The 24059-nt window shown below is 49.7% G+C and overlaps 1 protein-coding gene across 5 annotated transcripts; it reads left to right on the top strand.

Annotated features, from left to right (window-relative positions):
- The first annotated feature begins 386 nt into the window (after nt 1–386).
- Nucleotides 387–23247, top strand: MSANTD2 (Myb/SANT DNA binding domain containing 2). Of its 5 annotated transcripts, none has more exons than XM_066203679.1 (4): nt 387–866; nt 12711–12969; nt 14674–14734; nt 21355–23247. In XM_066203679.1, the coding sequence occupies exons 1-4, from the start codon at nt 387–389 to the stop codon at nt 22205–22207; spliced, it is 1653 nt and encodes a 550-aa protein (XP_066059776.1). In that variant the 3' UTR covers nt 22208–23247. The 5 variants fall into 5 exon arrangements, with proteins under 5 accessions (XP_066059776.1, XP_066059777.1, XP_066059778.1 ...); XM_066203680.1 differs by lacking the exon at nt 21355–23247 and adding an exon at nt 18263–18773; XM_066203681.1 differs by lacking the exon at nt 21355–23247 and adding an exon at nt 18208–18263.
- The last annotated feature ends 812 nt before the right edge of the window (nt 23248–24059 follow it).

Here is a 24059-nt window from a genome sequence, read left to right as displayed (position 1 = left end):
TGAAGGGTCCCTGCCCTCAGAGATCTGAGGGGACCCTGCCCGGTGGGGGCCCCGCCCACCACAGAGCCACGCCCACATCGGGGTGGTGCTGAGGCTACGGACCACGCCCACCATAGACCACGCCCACTCACTGCACACACACCACCCATTTACTGACCGCGCCCACTGCGCCCCCGCCCCTTGCCCACCGCTGACCACGCCCCCATTTCGCGGCCACACGCCCTTCTTGCTATGGCCACGCCTCCTCTGGCCACGCCCCATCCGCGCGTCACGGTCCCGCCCCTCCGGCACGGTCCCGCCCCGCCATGCGCCCCGCCCCGGGGCTGCCGGAAGTCCCGCCCCCGGGCCGTCGCGCCACTTCCGCCCGCTCGGTGCGCACCCCCATCATGGCGGCGCCCTGCGGCTCCTCGCAGCTCCCGCCGGCCGAGCCACCGCTCCGCGTCCCCAAGATGGAGGTGCTGTCGCCGGGCTCACCGGGCGCGCTCAGCGACGGCAACCCCAGCCTGTCCGACCCCTCCACGCCCAGCGGCGCCTCCCCCTTGGGCGCGGGGCCGGCGGCCGGCGGGGCCGCGCTGGGCGCCCGCGGCGGGGCCTCGCCCTCCGTCTCCTTCTCACCCGGCGGCGCCGCCGCCGCCGCCGCGGCCGCCGCCTGCCGCGGGATGTCCTGGACGCCGGCGGAGACCAACGCGCTGATCGCCGTGTGGGGCAATGAGCGGCTGGTGGAGGCGCGGTACCAGCAGCTGGAGGGTGCGGGCACCGTGTTCGGCAGCAAAGCGCCCGGGCCCGCCATGTACGAGCGCGTCTCCCGCGCCCTGGCCGAGCTGGGCTACGAGCGCACCCCGTCCCAGTGCCGGGAGCGCATCAAGGTACCCCGGCAGGGCTGGGCGGGAGGGGGGCCGGGGCTCCCCGTGCTCGGCCGCCGCCCGCGGGTGGGGGAGCTCCTGGGGCGGTCTGGGGTCGCTGCTCCGGGGAGGTTTCTCCTGAGCATTCTCTGCTCCGGGGCGCCGTGTCCCGGCAGTTCGGTTCCTTCGGGATCTGTCCTGAGCGTCCTTTGGCGCTGGCTGTGGGCTCCTCCTGGCTCAGCCTGTCCTTTGGCCCGGGCTTTGGGGCCACCGTGTCCCCAGGGTTTGCCCTTTCGGGGTCTCCGTGCTGCAGTTTTCTGGAGATTCTCTGCCGTTTGCACGGTTGTCCCCGGGTCTGAGCGCAGCCCTTGCCCTGGGTGCGGGGTGTCTCGTTCCCTGGCTCAGCCGCCTGGCTCCCGCGGTTCCTCTGGTGTCTCCTGGGTGCCGCGTCCTCTGGGTGCCTGCCTTGCTCCCGCAGCACCTTTGGGACACGGGCACTGCATCCCACGGGTTCAGTTCCTCTCCTGTGGGTGGGCTGTGGCAGCATCCCCTGGTGCCGAGTGGGGAGGGACACGGCATCCCATCCCAGCTGTTTGTGTCTCCTCATGGGAGACCCAGGATGTTTCCCCCGGGGTTTTGGACCACCACATCCCCTGGGTTTGCTGCTTTGGTCCCGAGTGTTGTGGGTGCTGTGGTTGGCTCTGTCCCCTCCTGTGTCCTCCAGCATCCCCTGTCCGTGAGGGGCTGGCACTGGCTGCTCCCTTGGGAAAACGGGGCTCCCAGTTCCCCCAGTAACAAGGGGTAGCTCCGGTTGCTCTTGTGCACTCCTGGCTCTGTCCTTTGCCGTGGAGTTGTTTTATGGTCTGATGCCTCCCCTGGCTCCACAGGAACGTGCTGTGGCTTCACAGACCTCTTGAGTAATTGATAAACAGCCCCATGGGCTGCATTTTCCAGAGGGGTCTTTCCAGTGCCATCATTCCCTGGGAAAAAAAGGGGCTGAGTTTGGCTCCTGGTTTGGGAGCTGTGGCTTTGTGCATCCTGCTTTTACAGAGAGGAGATGTTTGGATGATGTGGGACTCGCTGTGGGGTTTTGAGTTGGTAAATGTGGATGATGTTTGGGAGGATGAATTACAGCTCTGATCTCCCTCTAGGCTCTGATTTCTCCTTTCCTGACCCATCAGGCTCCTGTAGCCACTTCAAATGGTGATGGAGTGAAAAATGAACGTGTTGTTGTTGCTGGGGCCCAGTTGTTGTTGTTGGTTGGTTCTCCCTTTCTCTTCCAATCCCTTAAAAATACCTGCTGGCCAAGCTGGGCTGGGGCTGTCCAGGTGTGCACACCTGGGCTGCCTTTAATTTGGAAAATACATGGAGTAAGGGATGCTGCGGCATCAGGAGTGCCTGAGAGTGAGAGATTTCCACTTTGATCCCTGTTGGTTAGAACAGCCTGTCCTGGAAATAGAGAGTCAAAACAAACCCACTTTCTATGGAAGTTTTGAGTTCTCAATGTGTTTTTCTCATGTCTGTGGAAATGCTGCTCAGGGACCTTTTTCCCTTGAACACACCCAAATATTTTTGGAGAGGAGCGTTGCTGCGCTGCAAACCCTCTTGGAGTCCCTCATTTTCCTGGTGGCTTTCAAGGTGCTGAATCAGCTCTTACGCAAACCCGTGAGCTTTGCCACAGGCAGTTGCATGATGGAAAAGTTCCTCGAGGTGGTTTGGCTTTGGGCAGTGGCTATGAGCTGTGATGAGAGTCAGTGCAGTGGCTGTCGAGGCCCCCAGCCCCAGTTTTGGGGGATGCTGGCAGGTTGTCAGGTGTCATCTCGCTGTTAGAGCAGCCCAGAACTGGCTCTTTGGGTTTCAGTGGTGCTGTTGGATGGAGCATCTTGGTGACTCCCAGCAGTTTGAGCTCCTTGCAGCTGAGGATTCTCCCACTTGCCCTTCACAAGTGAGGCTTGAACTCATCTTTGTCTCTGAAATGTTCAAGCTTGGAAGAAACCACCCATCAAACAGCAGTAAAAGAGCTCAAGGCTGATATTTATCCCCGAGAGCAGCTCCTGACAGACCTGTTAGATGTTTCTAGGTTGCAGAACACTGGGGTGGGCTCTCCTTCAATGCCCAGCTGGGAGGGAGTTATCTGTGTTCCATCCCTCAGTGTTCTGTGCACAGCCTGGCCTCTTGTCAGGCTGTGTGCAGGACAGGAACAGCCAGCTAACTGAATGCTGCTGTCTCTGGCTCCACACACCCGAACTTTGCATCTCCTGGATCCCCACAGTGAGGACCTTCCTTAGCAGAGTCATCTGGAGCAGCAGAAATGTGCCTTTTCTGAAGCCTTTGGGCTCTCAGTGGGGTTTGGCCTGGACTTGCTGGGAAATGAGTGCTTGTTGAAAGCTCCAAGATCTCCTGGGTGTCAAGAATTTTCTTGTTACAGGGATTACTGAGGTAGTTGTGGTAGCTGTTGCCAACCCTAAAGTCCCAGTTTTTGTCAGATCCCAGGCAGGATTGGCTGCTTGACACGTCAATGGTCCACCACAAACAAAAGTCACTTCTGGATGTGGAGGGGTCATGCATGGAGTCTTCTCTGAGATGGAGCAGGAGGACTGTCACATGCTGCAGGAACAAGAGGAGGGCACAGGCTTTGGAATCCTCCACATTGAAAACAGGACTGTGGAGATGGTGGTGAAGGAACACGTGGCTGCCTTGTTCCATTTATTACCCAAAATGTTCTGGGTTTCCATGATTTTGTAGGATACTTAATGCCCATCAGAGGACAGAAGCTCGAGGCTTTGCTGCTGGATCATAAATGGTGCTTCAAACATTCCAGGTTCAGCTGGTTTTTAAATGAATTTTAGGTAAGGATGCCACACTGCTTTCCTTGGGATCACCTGCATTCCCTGGACACAGCCAAATCGTGAGTCTCAACAGCCAGTTGAGCTGGAAAGGGACAAGTCAACTTGTAGGCAGAGGGTTTTGCAGTTGTATGGCATGGATGCATTCTCTGTTAATTCAAACAGGGTGTGCAGAAAGGTCCTGCTGCAGATTTTTGCCTGTCTCTTACCATCTGCTTGTGCTTTTCTGCACATCAGCAGCTGGAACAAGGCTGCTGCTGTCGGATTGGAGCCGCTCTGGGAAGGTCTGTTTCAAATTTAGGGATTCACATGTAACTGTTCCAGCAGCTTTTCCTTTGTAAAGAGACCTTGAATCCCACTTGGTGGCTCTGAGGTAGGTGGGTTGGGGAGCTGTGCAGTTGGGAGCTGCAGGAAGAATGGAACATCTTGATTCCTGCCTGTTGCATTCCCAGAAAAGCTGCATTGTGTGCCATAGCATCCTCATCCTGACAAGTCATGTTCTGTCCTTAATTCTTGCTTGTTCAGTGACACACTCTGTTCTTTTCATCCAGCCCTTTCCTATTCCCTATGTTCCTGAACAAGGATTTAGCCTGGTTTTCTGTCCTGAAACTCATCACCTTCCCACAGCAGCACATGGAGAGCTTTTTGTTTTCAGGTTTGACCTTAGAGCTGGGATTTTAAGGCAGGTGATGGAGTTTTTGGCCAAACCCTTTCCAGCCTTGCCAGGATCCTGTGCCCTGCACCGGGCAATGCTGTTTCAACCAAGCAGCAGGAGGTTTGCTGGGAATTTCAACATGGGAAAACGAGCCCTTGCCTTGTGCTGGGAAGCTGTGTGTGAAGGCCACACAGCTTGGAGATCACAATGGGGTCATGGAACATGTTCCATAGGTGTGCTGGAACTTCATCATTTGTTCCTCTTCCAGCCACCCCAGTGGCTGCAGTGACAGGATGCTCTGGGAACGCTCAGGTGCTGCAGTTGGAGCTGTGCGAGTCAAGGGGTTTTGATTTTCAGGCAGCAAAGTCTTGTTTTGTTTTAAAGGAATGTTCTTGAAATGATGGGCTCCAGTTGTTTCTTCAATTCCAGATTTTAGACCTCTTTTAAAACCCATGGGAGATTTTCTGCTTCCCTTGCTTGCATCTGTATGGAAGGTGGAATCAAACACTCGTCCTCCTGATGGCACATGGCTCAGTTGGGCTGAGAGAGCATTTCAGGGCTGGAAATCCTCTGGAGAGTCTTTCCCCAGTAGAGACAAATCCCTTCTTAGGAGTTGCTGTTAAAACTAATTTGGAGGCATTTATAAAATGTCATTTCTTCAGCTACTGCAGAAATTTGAGGTCTGCTTTTATTTTGCCTTTCCCAGGGTCAGTGCCAACCCATTGATTCGAAGAGAAGCAGTTCCAACATCTTAACTCCTGACTGCAGGAATTCCCAAGTATCACTGCCAATCCAGTTCTGCTGATGGTTTTCCTGTGTGTAGCAACCTCCTCCTCCCCCCAGATGGGTGACTGGAGGTTTTGGCTGGGTTGTGGTTGACCACAAAACTAATTTGTTTTTCAAAAGGAAGATAGATACCTTGAAGATGCTGGTTCAGTGCTCGGAAAGAACAAAGCCTAGACGGGAGTGCCGCAAACCCACATGAAATGGGAAGGGGTGGGAAACCACACCTGACTATCAGCTGTTGGTATTTCTTGCTTTAGGCAACAAACGCTGATGGTGGCGGGGGCTTGTTTGTAACGAGGCTGTGGTTTTAGCTGCTCTGTGATGTAAACAGTCTGTTTGTAAATCTTGCTTGGAGTTGTTTTTTCAGGCAGGAAAAGCTGCTCCAGCAAAGCTGTCTGGGAAGCAATCCTTGCTGTGATCTAGTGTGAGCTGCTGGATGTTAGAGGATTTCAGCCAGAATTCCATCCTTGGGTCCAACGGGTGGAGTGGTTGTCTTTGTGATTCGAAGATGTCAAATGATGGAGCATTGGTGCATTTCATAGCGACCAGCCAACCATCCACCTTCTGAGCAACTTTGCCTTTGATTTGAGCTGACAAGAAGATTGGAGAGAGACTTTCTACAAGGGCCTGGAGTGGCAGGACAAGTGGGAATGTCTTCCCAGTGACTGGGCAGGGCTAGATTGGATATTAGAAAAAAATTGTTCCCTGTGAGGGTGGGGAGGTCCTGGCACAGGGGGCCCAGAGAAGCTGTGGCTGGAAGTGTCCGGGGTCAGGCTGGACAGGGCTTGGAGCAACCTGGGATAGTGAAAGGTGTCCCTGTCCAGGACAGGAGGGTTGGAACAAGATGAGCTTTAAGGTCACTTCCAAACCAATTCCATGATTCTGAGTTTCTATTTCCTTTGAATGTGGTTTATCTTTACCTTGAGTTTATCTCAGTCCCAGCTCCCCATGCCGTTAACTCCCTGGGCTCTGGTGTGTAGAGGTGTTGAAGTTACCTCCCGTTCTTCCCTTGGCTTAAATAGATTCAGATGTGCTGGGTTTTCCAGGCTGGGCTGCTTCTTGCCATTCCTTGAATCCTTCCCAGCAGCCCAGCTTCTCACTGAAGGATCTCACCTGCTCCAGTAGGTGGGAGCAACTTTTTTGTTGACATTTATAGCTGGGAAAAATAAACCCTTCAGTGACAAAGAGCAAATTTAATTGTTTCAGTCCTTTCTGGGGCTGTGGCAGAGGAGCATTTCTGGGATATGAGTGTCATGTGGAATGAACCCTCTTGGATTTGCTCTCAGCCAGGCTATTTGCAGAGTGCTGATGTGCTGGTAACAATCTGGCCTGAATTGCACATGCAGGACGAGTGTCTTTAGGATCCAGTGGCTTCTGCAGCCATGTTGTGTGTCTATAATCCTGTGGTCCGATCCTTTTTGTGTAGCTGGGCCATCCACTGCTCATTCCATGGTTGGAATGATTCCCACAGGGAGCTGGGGGATTATCTTGTTGAGACAGGAGCAGTTGATGGTCAGGAACTCATTGCAGGAGGACAGATTTGCAAAACTTGAGCATTAAATTTCATTTAGGGAGATTTGTGCACATTAAATCCTAGATTGGGCACAGTGCTTTTTTTCCTGTAGTGCTCTCTGACTATGGAGGACTTGAGAAGATGTTAAAACCTCTTCTGATTCTTGCACTGTGCTTCAAGCGCTGTCACAGGGCAGATCCCTGCTTACCTCCCCCTTGCTGAGCGTGTAAATTTGGGGGCCAAGCAGACAATGCTTTCTGGACTGCTGTGGTCTCACCTGTTACCAAACCTTTCCCCACTAGTGGTGAAAACTTGGGTTCAAGCCACTTTTGTATTTTAATTTCATCTTTTCCCACAGATTTAGAGATTGGTCTCCCTGGTAGTGTTTTCACACGATTGGAGCGGTGTGGACCTTCCTCTAGAGACCACAGGATCACCCACGGCTGGGACACTGTTGGATGTCAGGTGTTTCAGGGTTCTGAACTACACAAGCCATTTCCCCTGTGCTGCTGCCCATGTTGGTGCTTTTTGCCACTTCAGGGAAGCTCATTTTGGAGAGTTTCCAAAATGAGCTTCACTGAAGTTTGGAGTTTTCAGCTTGGAGTTTTCCCTCCCACCCGTGGAATGATTTGTGCTGCTCTCCCTCTGCTGGATGGGCTTGTGGTATCATTCCATTCACTTGAGAGTGAGGACCTGCAGGGATTTGAGTCTGTGGTCTCTGGAGGCTTGCACAGATGTGACTTCTGGTGTACATCTCAGACCTCTTTTCATCCGGGCTGCTGCAGTTTGGGTTTTCCTTCAAAGTCCATTTTTGTGAGTGGTGTAATGATGTTTGTCCTGATCACAGCATGAAACTTCCAGTTTGATTTTTGGAATACGCTGGTTTCTGAAGGCAAGGTGACCTACTCTGGTGTGGCTTTCATTGCTCCAAAGTAATGTTTGAATGGGTCATGCCAGGAGCAGGTTGAACCTTACTCAGGCATCTCGTCCAGTTAGGCTGGATATCAGGAAAAGGTTCTTTCCCCAGAGGGTGGTTGGGTACCTACACAGGCTTCCCAGGGAATGGTGATGGCCCTGACCCTGCAAGAGCTTCAGGAAGTGTCTGGGCAGGGCAGGAGTTGGACTGGATGATCCTTGTGGGTCCCTTCCAGCTCAGGATAATCTGTGATTCGGTGGTCTCTGCAAGCTGAGCTCCGTGTGGAGGACCTTCCCTACATCTGAGCTCTTTCCAAAGTCGTTGGCTTGGTGGGTCTGGAGGAGGGTTGTGTTTCTCTGCCTTCTCAAGCTCTAACAAGTTCATTCCTATTCTTTCCATCCAGTGCTGGCTTAAGAAAACCAGGAGCTCAGAGCATCAAGAGGCAGAGGTGCCCAGCTGCCAGCCTTTCTGCAGGCACTGCTGGAGTCTCCTCTCTAGGGGTCTGGCTCCATTAGCAACAAACCCCTAAGAGGGGTCTGAGTATCCTCAGCGTTCTGATAGCAGCAACCAATGGAGCATCTTCCCAGGCTGTGGATTTGAGACTGTGGGGTCTGTTGTCACAGCACCACACGTCACTGGTTTCCTCACCCTGGTGGGACACAGCCTGGTAAACCCCAGCTTCGTTCGCTCTTGGCTGCTGGCAAAGTCTTGTCTCATGGGGGCTGACCTCTGCAATTTTCTGTGGAGCTTCTGTTAATAATTCCCGTCCAGGCAAGAGCTTTATTATTATTATTATTATTATTATTATTATTATTATTATTATTATTATTATTGTATTTAATTGTGGTTTAGAAATTGGCAGTGAGTTTTTGTTCAGTTCCAGCTCTCCCTAACAAAAACCCGTGTCTGCCCTGCCTCAACTGATATCCCCCTGCCTGTGCTGCCAGGGTGACTTTGCTTCTTTGTTGTCCCAAGAGAGCTCTGGCTCTTACCTCAGTCAAGACAATCAACTTGCCTATATTTACCCCCCAACCCTTCTCCCCTCAGGGCATTCCCATCACTTTTCTACCGTACTGGAGCCAAATCCTTCAGGAAGTCCTTGTGTGTTTGGGTAAATCAGGATACAACCAAGGCCTTGCTCTTTGATGTAGGGAGTAACTCACTGCTACAGCTGTCGTGTCCCCAGGGCTGTGTCCCCAGGGCTGTGCTCAGGCAGATGTGCAGCCAGCTGTGGGGCTGGAGCCTTTGCAGACTGGGCTGTGGCAGCTCCTGGGACTGACCCTGAGCTCTTGGGGGCCTGTTTGAGCGCTGGGCTCTCGTTCTGCAGAGGGGTATTCCTGTTTGGATCCTCATGCTGGAGGTGCATTGATGTCATCAGCTGCCTTTCTGCAGTGGTGTGTGGCTCTCCCAAGAGTTTGAGGTGCTGCTCTTCTCATGTTATTTTTGATAAACCACCGAAATGGGGCATAACCCATGTAAGCCTTGTGTTCTCCTGCTTTGCACATAGCTTTTAACCTAAAAGTTCATGAGCTGAAGCTGTTGCACAGATTTGTTACCTTCTGCTCCCAGGAACTTAAAAATGGAGGCTTCAAGCCCTTTCACTGTCCCCTGCAACCACTCCAGGCTTCAAAAGCTGTTTCTTTTGTCCCAGTGTAGTTTCATCTTGTGTTTCCTGTGAGTATCCTGGCATGATGAGGGAGGGAGCTGTTGGGCACTGCTGTTCTTATTTCAGGATATCAAGCTGAGAGCTCCTCTCCATTAAGTAAAAGAGCATCTTTGAAGCTGAGTGTTGTGCTAAGTGGTGCTCTGGGACATCAGGACCTCTTTAGGCTGCTATCAATGAATCAGCTTAAACAGATGAATGTGGGCACAGCCACAGGCCACCAAACTGCTCTGCAGAGCCCATAGCTTCTCCCTGAGCAAGAGCATGTCTCAGATCAGGGATCTGGAATTCCATGCTGGATAACCTCAGGTTATATATAAAAAGTTTGCTGTGGTCTGGTTCTCCCTCATCTTATTTTTTTGCCGGAAGGAGGACCATGTCTGCAGCCTCCCTAAAGGTTTTTCTCATCCTCATCCTGCAGTTCCTGCAGAGCTCCAGGTTCTTCGGTGGCTTCACTTGTAGAGATGAGGACTCGTGAGTTAGAAATGGTGAGAAAATCCACATTGAGCTTTGTGACTGTCTCCTCCTTTGGTTTTCCTAACTATAAATTAAGCGGGGATAATGTGTGTTCGTGTTGCAGGCAGTGTTGCAGAACAATAAGCAAAAGCCTCGGTCTCTTCCAGTCTGAGCAGTCACTGGGCAGTGATCAGGTCTGTTTTCAGTTACTTGTCCTAAATTTCCTGCTTTCTGTATCTGTATCAATATGTGTATGTGCACTTCAGGAACCACGGAGCAGGAGTTGAGCTGGACACCGGGAGGAGTAGAGGAGGTGCGTAAGAAAAAAACAGATCTTAGATCCCGGAGATCAGAATAACCTGGTGAGAGGAGGGTTAAGGATTATAAAATGTCCAGGTTTCCTGAGGTCTGAGCAATTATTTAGGTCTTACCAGGCTCTCTGAAGAAAAGAAGCCTGTGGGCTTACATGAAACAAGGCTTACTCGTGGTATTTGGAGGGAACATCAGGAGAAGTTGTAGGGACTGCCTGTTGGAGACACTGGGGAGAGCCTCCAAGAAGAAAGAGCTAGCAGGAGTCTTGATTCTCCAGCACACAAGACCAAAGAGTCACCAACTGCTTAGCCACAGGCCTTTTGGTGCTTTGGAAAGCCCTGTATTTGAGATTATCTCCCTCAAATTTTAGGATATCTGCTTCCAGAAGTGGAGGTAACACAGCCAGGTGAGCATCTGGGTCCTGACCTTTAAGGGTAAGGAGCAGTCACACTATTGCTCATTTATTTTCATCCCCCTTCCTGTGTTGCTCCCTTTAGTTTTCCTACTAGTCTGCATTGACTTGCTGCTAAATTATTTTGATAGTAAAATAAGCCAGATTGCAGCCTGACTGAAATAATTAATTACTACTAGGCTGCTACCTAGTGTGGGATCCTCTGTGACCCCATTGGTGGGGAGAGATGTTTGAAGCACATGCTGAAAATAGGGTGTGAAAATAGAGTGGCTGAGGGTGTCGGGCATTCCCAGAGGGCTTGGCCGAGCGTAGGGATGCTTTGGAAACAGTTTGTTTCGCTTGAAGGCTGCTAATAAATTCAGCTGGAGGCTCTAAATCCATGTTTAACTCCTATGGATAAGCTGGGGCAGGTACAGGAACTGGGGTTTGGGAAATACATTTTTAAAAAAATCGAACTTGGGTGGATTTTAGAAAGAGTCTGGAAGCGAAATGACTTTGCCCTTATCGGTCAGTGAGATTTGAGCTGAAAGGAGAGAAACTGGAGTGAGAAAGCTGAATTCTAACAGCCAAATGTATCTATGCCCCAACCTGAGGGAACCCTCTTTGCACCAGTGAATGCCAACAGGTTTCTAGGCTGGGTTTTGGTTCTAGGTTGCCGTAGCAGGTTGTTTTCCACCCTGCTCACAGACAGAAAGTGGAAATGTGCTGGTGTCCATCCAAAGAGGATCTGCCTGTTTACCCTGAGGTAGTTACGGCAAAAGTGGGAAGGGTTCCACCTTAAACCGTGGAATAACTCATGCCTGTTGCTGCCTGTGTGTTTATATGGGTCATTTTTTATTTTGTGTTATTTTCGTGTGTTTTTGTTTAAAACAGCAGAGTAATACTGACTTGGCTGCTTAGCGGTTTTGCTTCTGCCCCCAGGGCTCTGAATCTCAGGAGGAAACTGGTTAGAAATGTATCCCTTTGCTGCTGATGCTGTTAAACCTGTGTGTGAGGAGCATTAGGTAGGTTCCAGCTTTCTGGAGTTTTAAAAGTTCCTTTCTTTGGGGGGAAAAAAAACCAAGTAGTTTTTGTAATGATATGTCCATTACAGTCCTCCTGCAGAAAGCAAGGTGACAGGACTAGTCCTTCCCAAATTAATGCCTCTCATGAATTCCAGAGACAGCTTTGCCATTCAAGTCAGAACCTCAGCAATCTGGTAAATTTAATTTCTAAAAAAAGGTAATGTTTTCTAGCAGTTTACCATTCTGAAAAAATACCCAAGACCCAGCAAACCTGGGGAATATCATTGTCTTTCAAAATCAGAGCAGTGGTAGAATTAAAACCCCATTGAGGGTTGTGTAGAAAGCTTTAGTTTTTTTACCCCCAAGTAGTTGTCTTTTGCTCCAGACGAGGGGGAAAACATGGATTGGAACCACGTTTTGGAACCATCCATTGGCTTATCCAGCAGCAGTGAAGTGGCTTAGCCCTTGATGTGAGATGTCAGAGGGGTCACCAGAACTGGATGAGGCTTTGGCACCGGTGTGGGAGGTTCTGCCGCAGCTCTGTTTGAGAGGCTGCTCACACCGAGCCACCTCAGTGCTGTTACTTACTTGATACTTGATATCAAAGTCTGGGAACTGGGAGCGTTATTGATTTGACCTCTTTTAAATTTCAGCAGCTTCACAAGAGACAGAGTGAGTTAGTAAGGAATGCAAAAAATATGTAAGTAATAAATATTTTCCTAGCTGAATAGCTTAGGCATATTCATTTTGTACCTTGTGTCTTCTTACCAAAGTAAGGAAGGTTGGACTGTCTTTGCTTTTGGGGGAAATCTTTCTGTTTTCCTTTCTCTCTCCCCCCTGCTTCCCCCTCTCCAAGCTGTGGGCACAACACCAGCTCTGCTTTCTCCTCCTTGTATTAGGTGTGCATTTTCCTGGCTGATTGGTGTCTCTGACTGGGGGGCTCTTGGTATTTTTGTTTTATTTTTTCCCTGCATCCATAGGAGATCCAGGGATTTTATTTTTTTTTTTTTTTTTTAAGTGAGAAAGAGAATAAATCACTCAAGTTAAATCTGAGGAATCTGTAGCTGCTACACGACTTGTCCTGTGTCATAGATGTTAACGCTAAGCGGGAATGTCGGATATGTACACGATGCTTCCTGGTGGGTGTAGATTAATTTGGGAGCATTGCTCATGAGCGTGGGGCAAATATGACCAACAGAAATAACCCCCAAAGCCCTAAACTCTGCCTTTGTGACTGTGTGTGAGTGCCTGTGTGCTCGTCCAGCCCCACACCCTCTGCCTGACTGAGCTGCTTGTCTCTCTCAGACCCTCCGCAGGTGCTACAGCCGCGTGAAGGAGCACGGCGTTGGCAAGAGGAAAAGCAGCTACACGTTTGAACAGCTGGAGCAGGTGTTTGGGCAGGGAGGATGGGACTCCCAGCCCTGCCAGCCCGTCCTCATCAACAGCAGTGGCTTGTACCAGGAGCTGGAGTCGGATGGCAGCACGATGGAGGAATACTCTCAGGAGGACTGGGGAAACCACAGTCAGGATCTTCACTGCTACCAGACCGGCGAGCAGGAATTGGGTAAGAAATCCCGTCTTGGCACATCTCCATCCTTGGATTGTACCTGTGCTCGCTGTCTGGCACACACATATCTCTGTACCAGCTTTCACCTCTCAGACAGAATGTGCTCACAGTGCTAAACACGTCCTTGGGGAGAAAAGAGACAGAAATTCCTCAATTAATCAAAAGCAAGCCGTGGGGGGGAAACCAAGTACTTCTTGAAGTACTTCAGGATGAGGACTGGAGAGAAGAAGAGCTGTTTGACCAGAAACAGTGGAGGTGGCACCTTCCCTGTGTCTCCTTTCACTCTCAGTTTTACTTTCCCTCATGGGATTTGGGAGATATTTTCCCTTTCGGTGGTACCTGGGTGTTGCCACTCAAGTACCATTTGCTTAAATTGTGAACAAGGCTTCAGCCTGCTGCTGGCAGCACCAGCAACTGTAAAAAACGTTGCTCTTTCTTATTTACCTTGATATATTAATATTAAACACCTTGATATATTAATATTAAACATGTCAATATATTTATATCCAGAGGTGTGGCCTATTTGAACTGAAAAAATAGCAAGCAAGCTCACACTCGAAGTTTGAGACTGAAACTCAACTCCTCCACGTGCTTTTCTTGCCCAAAGTATTGCTGTCTCTACCTAAAAGTCAGTATTTTAATAAATTTGGAGGTTTAATTGTTACCCATGGCTTTTGGAACTTTTTTAGACAGATCAGGGTACCACATCCTTGATAGAAAACACACTCCAGTCCGAGCAGTTCTGGGGAGAAGTGAGTTTCTTGAGGCGTATTTCTCTCAAGCTGCTGCTCTCATGGGTGTGTGTTCCTCCCTTGCCTGAGCAGGGTTTTTGTCACTGCAGAATCTTTAGGTTGATCAGATCCAGTGGAGACGCAGGTGAAGAAGGTGAATTGTACAAAGGCTTTTTTCCCGTTTGTAGGATGAAAGAGGGAGAGGAGATGCAGTCAGGTGTCTGTACACATCTGTGTTTGGGGGACTGGTGAGTCAGGATGCTTTGAAAGAGCCTTAGATCGCAGTTTAATGTTAAAATTTGCAAGTTGGCTGTTAACCGCATTCCTGATCCTCAGACTCCTTCCCTGGGGGATTTAAAAGTCAGAAATATGTGGGAGAGAAACAGTGGGGAGAAGAAAACGTTACAAAACGTATGTAAATGATGGCTAATTCTGTCTGGTGTGGCTGGTTATGGTGAGTCAAGCTGGGATCTCCTGGTTCGTCACCAGTTTCGGGGACATTTTCGTGCGCTTGGGCTGACGATGCCCTTCACACTCAGAAGTTGTGAGCAAAGCACTTGGCACACAGCTCCTGAATTGAGCACAGATGCAGTTCTGCTGCCGCTTCCTCTTCAAATGTGCAATTAGAAGCAGAGTTGCTTTTTCTTTTTTTTTTTTTCCTTGAAACTATGTAGTTTGCAATTGTGTCAATGTGTGATTTAATAGGAAGGATTGGAGCCTGAAAGGTTTTGCACTTGCAGAGAGAGATTCAGATCATAACTGGCCGTATCTCTTCCAAGTTAAAGAAAAACCCAATCAATTACAGCGGGTGTAGGAGCTGGAGCTGTCTCATGCAGAACTCCAGCAGACTGCCTGGCTTAGGAAGCAACTCAGATTTATTTTTTATTTAATTTCAACCTCTTAAAAAAAAAAAAAAAGCCCTAAGAACATTATTTAAAATCTAATTATGTGTTGGAATTTTACCTTTCAGATGAAATGCCTACCACGAAAAGAACATTAAAGATAAAACAAGAATCTTCAGAAGACACGCAGTAAGTAATTTATGAATGTTTTACCCTGGAATGTATTTCCCTGGGGATGTTGTGCAGGAGGGGAGGATATTTGAAACTTCTGTTTATAATTATAAATACATTGTGCAAGACTATTCATACAGTTGAATCTGCTTTATGCATTATTCCCATTACCTCAGAACAGCTGAAAAGCTTCACAACTCTGTTTCTCCTTGGCTTTGCCATTCAGTAAAGAAAACGAGACTTACTACATGGATGTGAGGACTTAAACCACGGATAGAATCCCTAAGAACAGCTCCCTTCTTTGGAGGGAAGGCATGCCAAAGCTTGGGAGTCTCTGATTTCCCTTTTTATAACTTTCCAGACCTTACTTGTAACCTTTTGGCTGGGTTTAATCTAACAAACACTGGAGCCTTTTGAATGCTTTGAGCATGCGGCTCTCCCTTGCCTCTCCAACAATAACACAGAGCATTCCCAAAAATGAAAGGAATTGTGCTGTGTTTACTCTGTCCAGGGCTGCTTTCTGCCAGCCTTTAGGGGTGGTTGTGGACCTGTCTGCAGTGGGAGTAAGCCCAGGCTCACAGATCCTTCGGGGTTCCACACAGGAGCTCCCACACCAGTGGGTTTTAGTGTCACTGGGGTTTTCCGTGGCAGAAAATCAGCTGCTGTAGGGTAGGAGGTCAGCAGCACTGGGAACAGCAACAGAACATCCCTGATGAGTCACACAGAGCAAAGATTTTTTGTACTGTGAGTCAATGAAAAAAAAAAATCCTCTAAAAAAGTAACATAAATATAAATGAGTAGAAATAGAAATATATTGAAAATAACTTAAGAAAATAAAAATATTTTTAAAAGAAAAAATAATTAACGAGAAGTTTCCATGGCAGTGGTGTAGCTTTGGCAGACTCCTCACTTCAGGTGGATATTCATGTAGCCAAAGGTGACTTTTTTCTTCACATGGAGCAAATTCAGTTTAACAGCTCAGGGGCAATCTGGACAAAAATAGCTTTTTTTGGTATAAACTTTCTTACTGCCTCCTTGAACAGTTTCTTGGTTCTGTTCTGGAGTAATTTTGCCTTTAAGGAGCTCCTTAGCAGATAATCCTGAATTTTCTGAGGTGAAGGCTTGGACCACATGAATCTTCTCTTCCAAATTTTAATGTGTACATGAACAGCTGAATTAGATTTTGATAAGTGAGACCTTTCAGAGTTTTATGTTCATTTTTTCTCCCCAAATTCCCTGTAAAATGCAGCGGAGTCTGAACTCTGGGGCATTTTGTGAAACATGCCAGCAATAAACTCATCCTACGTGCAGAGTGGAAGCACAGACCATTTTCCAATGCACAGATTTGCTGAAAGCTGCTTTTCCCCTTGTCTGTGAGGAGAAGGAACTTGTAAACTCTGACTCAGTAGGTTAAGAGCAGTCAGAAGATGCACAGCTGATACAAAGATAAGCTGGGTATTTATTTTTTATCTTAAAAAAATAAAATTTCATCTAAAAGCCACAGTAGATAAGTAGTTGTCGAACTCTTTCATCTCTTTGCACAGCATTTTAAAATGCAGATAGCCTAGTTCAAAGATGGGTTCATCTGCCTTCTTGGTCAAGGGCAGATTTTTAGCAGAATTTTTCTCCAGAAATCATTCAAATCCTGGTGAAACTTGTGTGCCTTTGGACACAGAGAAACAGAATTCTAGAATGGTTTGAGTCGGAAGGAACCTTAAAACTCACCTCACTCCATCCCCTGCCATGGGCAGGGACATTTTCCACTATCCCAGTTTGCTCCAAGCCCCGTCCAACCTGGCCTTGGGCACTTGCAGGGATCCAGGGGCAGCCACAGCTGGCACTGTGTGCCAGGGCCTCACCACCCTCACAGGGAAGGATTTTTTCCCAGTATCCCATCTTACCCTGACCTCTGGCAGTGGGAAGCCATTCCCTGTGTCCTGTTCCTCCATCCCTTGTCCCAGGTTGCTCTCTAGCTTTCCCTCAGAGCCTTCTCCTCTCCAGGTGAGCACCCCCAGCTCTCCCAGCCTGGCTCCAGGGCAGAGGGTCTCTGGCCCTGGAGCATCTCTGTGGCCCCCTCTGGACTGGCTCCAGGTGCTTCCTGTGCTGGGACCCCCGAGCTGGAGGCAGCTCTGCAGGTGGGGTCTCCCCTGAGGGGGCAGAGGGGCAGAATCCCCCCTCCCCTGCTGCCCACGCTGGGGGATCAGCCCAGCACAGGGCGGTTCTGGGCCAGGGCCTGTCCAGCTCTCACCCACCAGCGCCACAAGTGCTTCTCCCAGAGCTGCTCCCCATCCCTTCATCCCCAGCCTGGATTGATCCTGGGGTTGCCCTGATCCAGGTGCAGCGCCTGCCCTTGGCCTCGTTGAACCTCATGAGATTCCCCAAGGCCACTGACTGAGTTTGTCCTGATCCCTCTGGATTCCATGCTTTCCATCAGTCACGGAGCAGGAGCACATGGAAGGCGAGCACGTTGCTGCAGGTCACAGGGCAGGTTTGTGTGAAAGCCAAGAGCTGTTTGCATCCCACCACTGGTGTCTCGTTGTCTCCTCAGATCCCCAAGGACCCGACGCAGCGATGGCTCCGGGAACTCGCTGCACTGAGCAGGGCTGGGTTAATATTTGTGCTCATAACTGGCGGTTCTTTGCCATCAGCTCGTGTAGCCAGGTGCTATGGGCACAGGAGTGAATGTGAGCAAAGAGGAAAGCAAGGGATAGGGAACGTCTGCACCAGGTTCCCCAAGTACCAGTTAATAAATATGGTTGGATGGAGGAGGGCTGGAGGAAGATAAGGTGTAACGGAGCCCCAAAACACTGAAAGGACTGGGGAAAAGTGGGTTATAAACCTGGGAGGAAAAAAGAACAACTGCTGCTTTAGGGATTTAGTGGGCATCCTTTAGATAGCTTTTAGTTACAGCAAGTGTACAACCTGCCTGCGTGTCAGAGGGCAGAATTCCCATCTCCTCTGAACTTCCCAGCAATGTGGAACAGCACAGCTGCCCCCTCTGAGGCAGTGTGTCTGCAAGTGACACAGAGAGAGCCATGGGCTTCTCTAGGGGTAAAGGTGCTGCAAAGGCCAGAGCCCTCTGCTCTGGAGCCAGGCTGGGAAAGCTGGGAGTGTTTACCTGGAGGAGAGAAGGCTTCAGAGCCCCTTCCAGTGCCTAAAGATGCTCCAGGAGAGCTGGAGAGGGACTTGGGACAGGACACAGGGAATGCCTTCCCACAGCCAGAGGACAGGGTCAGATGCGATACCGGGAAGGAATTCCTCCCTGGGAGGGTGATGAGGCCCTGGCACAGGGTGCCCAGTGGTTGTCCCTGGATCCCTGGGAGTGCCCAAGGCCAGGCTGGACAGGGCGTGGATCAGCCTGGTCTAGTGGAAGGTGTCCTTGTCCATGGCAGAGATGGGAATGAGATGAGCTTTTTAGGTCCCTTGCAGGCCAAAGTGTTCTGAACCTGTGACACAGAGAGACTTCCCACCTTTCACTTTATTTTTGACAGTACAGGAAGCAAAGGGCAATAGGTAACCCGTGTCCATGTCTGATCCTCCATCAAGGTGCTCCTTCCCTATGTCAGCTCTGCTGTTGCCTGCCCTTGGCTGTTGTCTCCAAATAAACTGTTTTGAGAAATGAAATACTACTTAGAGACTTGGAGAAGTGGTTTGATTCACTGCCGGTTTTGGGAAGATGAACTAGAGAAAGCTTGTGGATCTTCACTGAAAGCAGCTGTTCTGGGCCCTTTGAAGTCTGCCTGCTTTGGAAACAGCGCCTTAGAACAAATTTGCGCCTACTCTTGTCTCAAGTCTTTCCTCATTTGAATTGCAAAAGCTTCCAAGGAGGAAGAAATGCAGGTCCCAGACTCCAGCAGGGAGGTGATGGTTTGATGATGAGGGAAAACCCAGCTCTAGGGCACCTTCTGCAGCTGAAAAGCGAGATTGTCCTGAGACACACAACAGGTTAAACCCTCTGCTCAGCTCCCACTGTCCTCCTGAAAAATGAATCATATTTACAATATAAATAAAGCAAATACATAAGTACATGTTTAATAAATAATTTTAAATAGTTGAATGAATGAAAATTGCATTTGAAATTAATAATTAAATAAAAGTAATTTTTTACTGCTTATGATGCCTTTGCTTGGCTAAGTCATCGAGATCCTGGATACAGCCTGGGAGTGCAAAGCTCAGCCAAGTCAGGTCCCAGCAAATGCGAGAAGATGCTAAACCTGAGAAGCAAAAAACCTCCTTAAAGTTGGTCTTTCCCTGTTTTCCTCTGTGCTGGAAGCTCTGGGTTCCCTGTGGAAGGCCCTTCTCTGTCTGCTGCAGAAGCTCTGCTCTCATGCAATGATTCCCATTCCCTGCAGGAGCAGTCACAGTGACTAATGCAGCCAAGCTCGGGCTCTGGGTTGTGCCGAGCTAAACCGAGCAGAGTATTTATAGTGCACTTAATAAAGGTGGGGGCTTTGCTTTCAGTTCCTCGCTCTGTTCCTCAGCTGTTGAATGAAAACCTGCCCACGCCGTGCTCTCCTGTCTTTGCCTTGGGAAGGGAATAACTGGAGCTCAGCTGTCGTCAGGAGTTGAGCGTGTGTGCCAGCGCTGACACCGAGTTGTGCTCCAGCACTGCCCTGTCTCTTTGTCTGTCCTACCCCCTTGTGCCCAGATGGTAAACTTGCACTTCCAGAAGCCTCCAAAAGATATTTTCCAAGCATGGCAAAGCTTTAAATCTGTTTTGCCACAATGTTTGAGGAAATGGAAGTGGGTTTGGGGTAAACACGCATTCTTCTTGTCTGGGATTTCTCTCTGTTGCTGCCGGGTAGTGGAACTGACTCCTCAGGAATCAGAATTTCGGTGCTGATGGAATCAGCATTTTTAAGAACCCCTGGCACAGACAGGGCTCTGCTTGTCCAGCCTGTCCCTCCTCAGTGCTCTAGAAACTCGGTTACACTCCAGTTGTGGTGGAAATGCACTTCCCAAAGTGCCTTTGAAGGTCTTTTCAGGGAACTTCTGCCATGTTTGGTGCTACAAGACGGGTGAGACAGATGAGGTGGTGATGGGTGTGATGCCAGTGTCACTGTGAGGAGGGGGCTGTCCCAACCTGGATGCTCAGAAACGCTCAGGGGGGCTTGGACAGCACAGGTGAGGTTTGCAGATGGTGTGCACCAGCCATCCATCATATGTCAAACCAGAGCTCTGTGTCCTGAGCCCAGTGCCCTCAGCCCGCTCCAGAGGCCTCCATCACCTGCAGGACATCCAGCAGTTGGAGAACCTTGCCAGAATCAGGTGCCTTGTATTTAGACCTATGAAAGCAGGTCTTCTGGGATGAAAGGCTCTAAAGTGGGGCCTCTCCAGCACCACAGGAAGGCTCTGCAGCTCCCAGTCCAGTTTTCTTTGAACCCTTATATACATTATGATGGAAAAAGACCTACTCCCCATAGGGATTTATTGGGCAGGGATGCATCTGCCAGAGTCAGCCTTGATTGTGGGTGTCGTATCTGCTCCTAGAGACCTTCATGTCCCTCACCAGTCTGATGCTGCTCTCCCGTGGGAAGCTGTTGGGAAGGGCTGGTTTTGGGGAGTTTGTGATCTTGAGGAGCCTGCAGGAGGAGGGAAGTTTGCCCCACAGAAGCAAACCTGTGTTGCCTGGTACAGTATGTCCTCCTGGTGGGATGTGGAAGGAGAAAAAAATCCTCCTGGGAGTGCAGTGGCCTCCACAGTTCAGCTTTCCAGGTTTGGCACAACGGATAAAGGAAGGAGAGTTGCACGGAAAGATCCTTTACATCCCGTTTGTTGGACCAAGAGAGATTTCTCTGTTAGCAAATGAGTTGCAGTATCTTCCTACAGCTTTGATTATAGGACAATAACTCCTCGAATTAGGAGTTCTCCCTACCAGCTAATTACACCCTAATGGTCTCATTTATCCTGGAGGAAGCTGTTCCAGCTCGCTGCAGGTGCACGCGGATGCTCTCTCCTGATGTAAACCCCTTTCTGAAACCTAGCTGCTGGGAGTGAAAGCAGATTTTTGGGAGCATGGGGATTTCTTTTTTGGCTATCTGGGGGGATTGCCGCTGTCTTTCCCTCAGCATCCAGGATGTGTCTGGGAGCATCTTCTGCTCCAGGGGGTTGGTCCCTTTGGCTATGTTTCCACCACAGCATCAGGATTGAACCCTTGGGAGTGGCTTCATGCTCCCATTGGGGGTTTTACAATTACAGTCCCATTTCCTGGCATTAATTCGGGGGTAACAATGAGGCAGAAGTGTTTTGAGTGGCAGTTGTGAGTTCAGGATGCAGCTCATGGACCATGTGCCAACAGAAGCCCAGGACTGTAAAGACCCAGTAGTTGAGTGTGTATTTATTCAGCAGTTCCAGATACATGTTTGTCCAGCCTGTCCCTCCTCATCTCCCTTGGAGATGCTTTGATCTCAGGAGGAGCTGGGGTTGGGCTTGGTTTGGTTTTGTCAAGATTAATTGAAAATTTCCCCATCAGGGCGTTGTTACAACCTATAAACTGCCTCAGAAATGTATATAGTACTAAGAAAAATCAGGCAAGAAAGCTGATGGGCATTAGTGTTTTCTGAAGGTTGGTGCGTTCGCTGGGAAAGTTTTTCAGCTCTGATGCCTTTATCCTTCTCTCCCTGTTTCTTAATTTCCAGGAAGCGCGACGTCATGCAGAACATTATGCAAATCTTGGAGTCGGTCCAGTTGAAGTGGGAGCTGTTTCAGAGCTGGACGGACTTCTCCAGGCTCCACCTTTCTAACAAACTGGCCATTTTCGGCATTGGGTACAACACCCGCTGGAAGGAGGATATCCGTTACCACTACGCAGAGATCAGCTCCCAGGTGCCCCTCGGCAAGCGGCTCCGGGAGTATTTCAACTCGGAAAAACCGGAGGGTCGGGTGATCATGACCCGAGTACAGAAAATGAACTGGAAGAATGTTTATTACAAATTCCTGGAGATCACCATCAGCGAAGCCCGATGCTTGGAGCTGCACATGGAGATCGACTGGATTCCCATCGCTCACTCCAAGCCCACTGGAGGGAACGTGGTGCAGTATTTATTACCGGGAGGGATCCCAAAAAGCCCTGGCCTGTATGCCATTGGATATGAGGAGTGCCACGAGAAACTCCCCTCCCCTCTGGCCGAGCACCGGGCACCCGACCCTGGCAATGAGACTCCAGGGGAACTCGAGGTCCCCTCCCCGCAGGCCTCCCTTCGGGTGGATATGGAATCTGCCCGGATTATCTACTGTTACCTCGGCATCGCCGAGGTCCGGACTCTCCAGCAGTGCCTGTTTTTACACTTCCAGGCAAACACCAAAACCTTCAGCAAAGATTGGGTCGGGATCAACGCCTTTTTATCTCAGAACTGCGTCGTAGAGCCCGGTGTCTCACCCAAATCCATCTACATCAAATTTGTGGAAGTGGAGAGGGATTTTCTGTCTGCCGGCTCTTTGGTAGAGTGCCTGGAAAAAGCCATCGGGTACCCCTTAAAATTTAACAACTGAGTCTCGTCCTTCATAAGGATCAGGGCTTTCCGCCCCATTTTCCATCTCACTGGGATCCTGTCCGTTCACATCCGGGCACAGGGGACTTTTCCGCCTGGGAGCGCGTTTCGGGGTGCGCAGAGGCTGGCGGGGCGCTCCCCACGCGCCGGGCCCGGCTCTGGCCGCACCGGCCGCTTCCCCACCGGAGCGGCGTGGCCAGGAGAGCGCCCGGCCCACGAGACGACTGTCGGTACATTCCACATGGGACAAGCTCGTACACACGGCGTTTTCATACCGAAACTGAGGGTCTGGTCTTTCCTTTATTCCACGGTGTCTCATTTGGATGCATCCGTCTCTAAGTGTTACTCTGGATCTGACTCAATAAGCAATAGATAACGGCGAGGGAAACCCCAACTCCCGGCCCGGGGACTGTTTTTCAAAGCCACCCTTAGATATCTTGTATATAATTTAGAACTTCACTTTTTTCACCATCGAGTGTTCTCCTCTCTCCAAACAGTGTTGCCTGCAAAGACTTTGGGTTCTGTGACGTATTCCACATCCTTAGTAGCGTTGCCATATCTACTTTTATTTTATTTTATTTTTTTAACATTAAAATAATTCCTGGCCTTTTTATTTTTTCTTTATTCTCATTAATTTTTCCTTACTTTTCTCTTTTTTGTCTTTTTTAATCTTTTTTTCCCCCTCTTATTTCTCCCATTTTCTCTTCTTTTTTTTCCTATTCCTCTTTTTTCTTCTTTTATCTTTTGATCTTGCCTTTTTTGCTGTTTTTTTTTTTAATTTCTTTATAATTTTCCTTTTCTTTCTTTTTCTTCTTTTAATTTTGGGTTTTTTTATCATTTCTATTTTCATTTTTTACCCTTTTTTTGTCTTTTTTCTGTTTTCTTTTTTTTCCCCTTTTTCTTTTTTTTTCTTCAATCGAGTTCCGAAACTCTCTGTGAGAACAACCTGGCAGCTGGGAAAAAAAAACGATGATTCTTTTTTATTTGTTTTGTTGTCGACCCATTGCTTATGGATACAATCAAAGCTGTGAGAAGGGGAAGGTGGGGAGGGGGAGGGAGTGGGAGGGGGGTGGGGGAGGACGCATTTATGCCTTTTCAGCGTGTTCCTGGTCCAGCCCCGCGCGCGGCCGCCGGGGCCGGTGGGTTTTATTTCCTGGAGCTCATCCATCGGTGACGTTGTGACATACGATGAATGTGTCGGTCCTAATAAAATCAAACAAACACGTACAGAGGCTTCCACGCATCCTTTTCCTTCTCTGGGGGAGTTTGGGGAGGTGCTGAGCTCTTTTTCCCTGTGGATATTCCCATCAGGCCTTTGTTCCTGGCGTCGTTGTTGAAGGAGTTGATTATTATCTTTATGTGGGGCCAGCACCGCCAGAGCCGGTTGCTTTCCCTGCAGGGGTTCCCAGGATCCGTGAAAGGAGTGAGGATCACTGCCCCTCTGGAAGTTGGCATCGCCTCTGGATGCGACTGAGCCCTGAGGTGGTGGAGTGAGGAAGGGGGGCAGGTCACCGGCGGGTCAGCCACGCACCCTCCTTGCTCCCAGTCTTCAGAATAGAGGGAAAACACGGTGAGTTGCCCCAAAGAGCCGCTGCCGGGTTGGAAGCATCGGATGTAGCAGAGGGTGAGAATGCTCTCAGGGAGAGGTGGGGTCCCGGTGGGATCAAGCCAGGTCGATCCCCCAAAGCCTCCTTGCTCCTGGGATCCCGCAGTCCTGCAGGCCAGGCTGGATTACGGGGGGTGGCGAGGGCGAGAAGGGATTAATCCTGCCCCCGCCGCCTCCTCCTCCACCAGTGTCTAATCTCCGCTGGTGCTTCGAGGTCTGACCCTGCTCTCATCGAGGACTGGGATAA

The sequence above is a fragment of the Chamaea fasciata genome, unplaced genomic scaffold (genome assembly GCF_029207755.1).
Source record: "Chamaea fasciata isolate MVZ Bird 193981 ecotype frontalis unplaced genomic scaffold, bChaFas1.0.hap1 SCAF_24, whole genome shotgun sequence".
Classification (NCBI taxonomy): domain Eukaryota; kingdom Metazoa; phylum Chordata; class Aves; order Passeriformes; family Sylviidae; genus Chamaea; species Chamaea fasciata.
The sequence above is the reverse complement of the archived record's forward strand: the minus strand, read 5'-3'. Positions and strand labels throughout refer to the sequence as shown.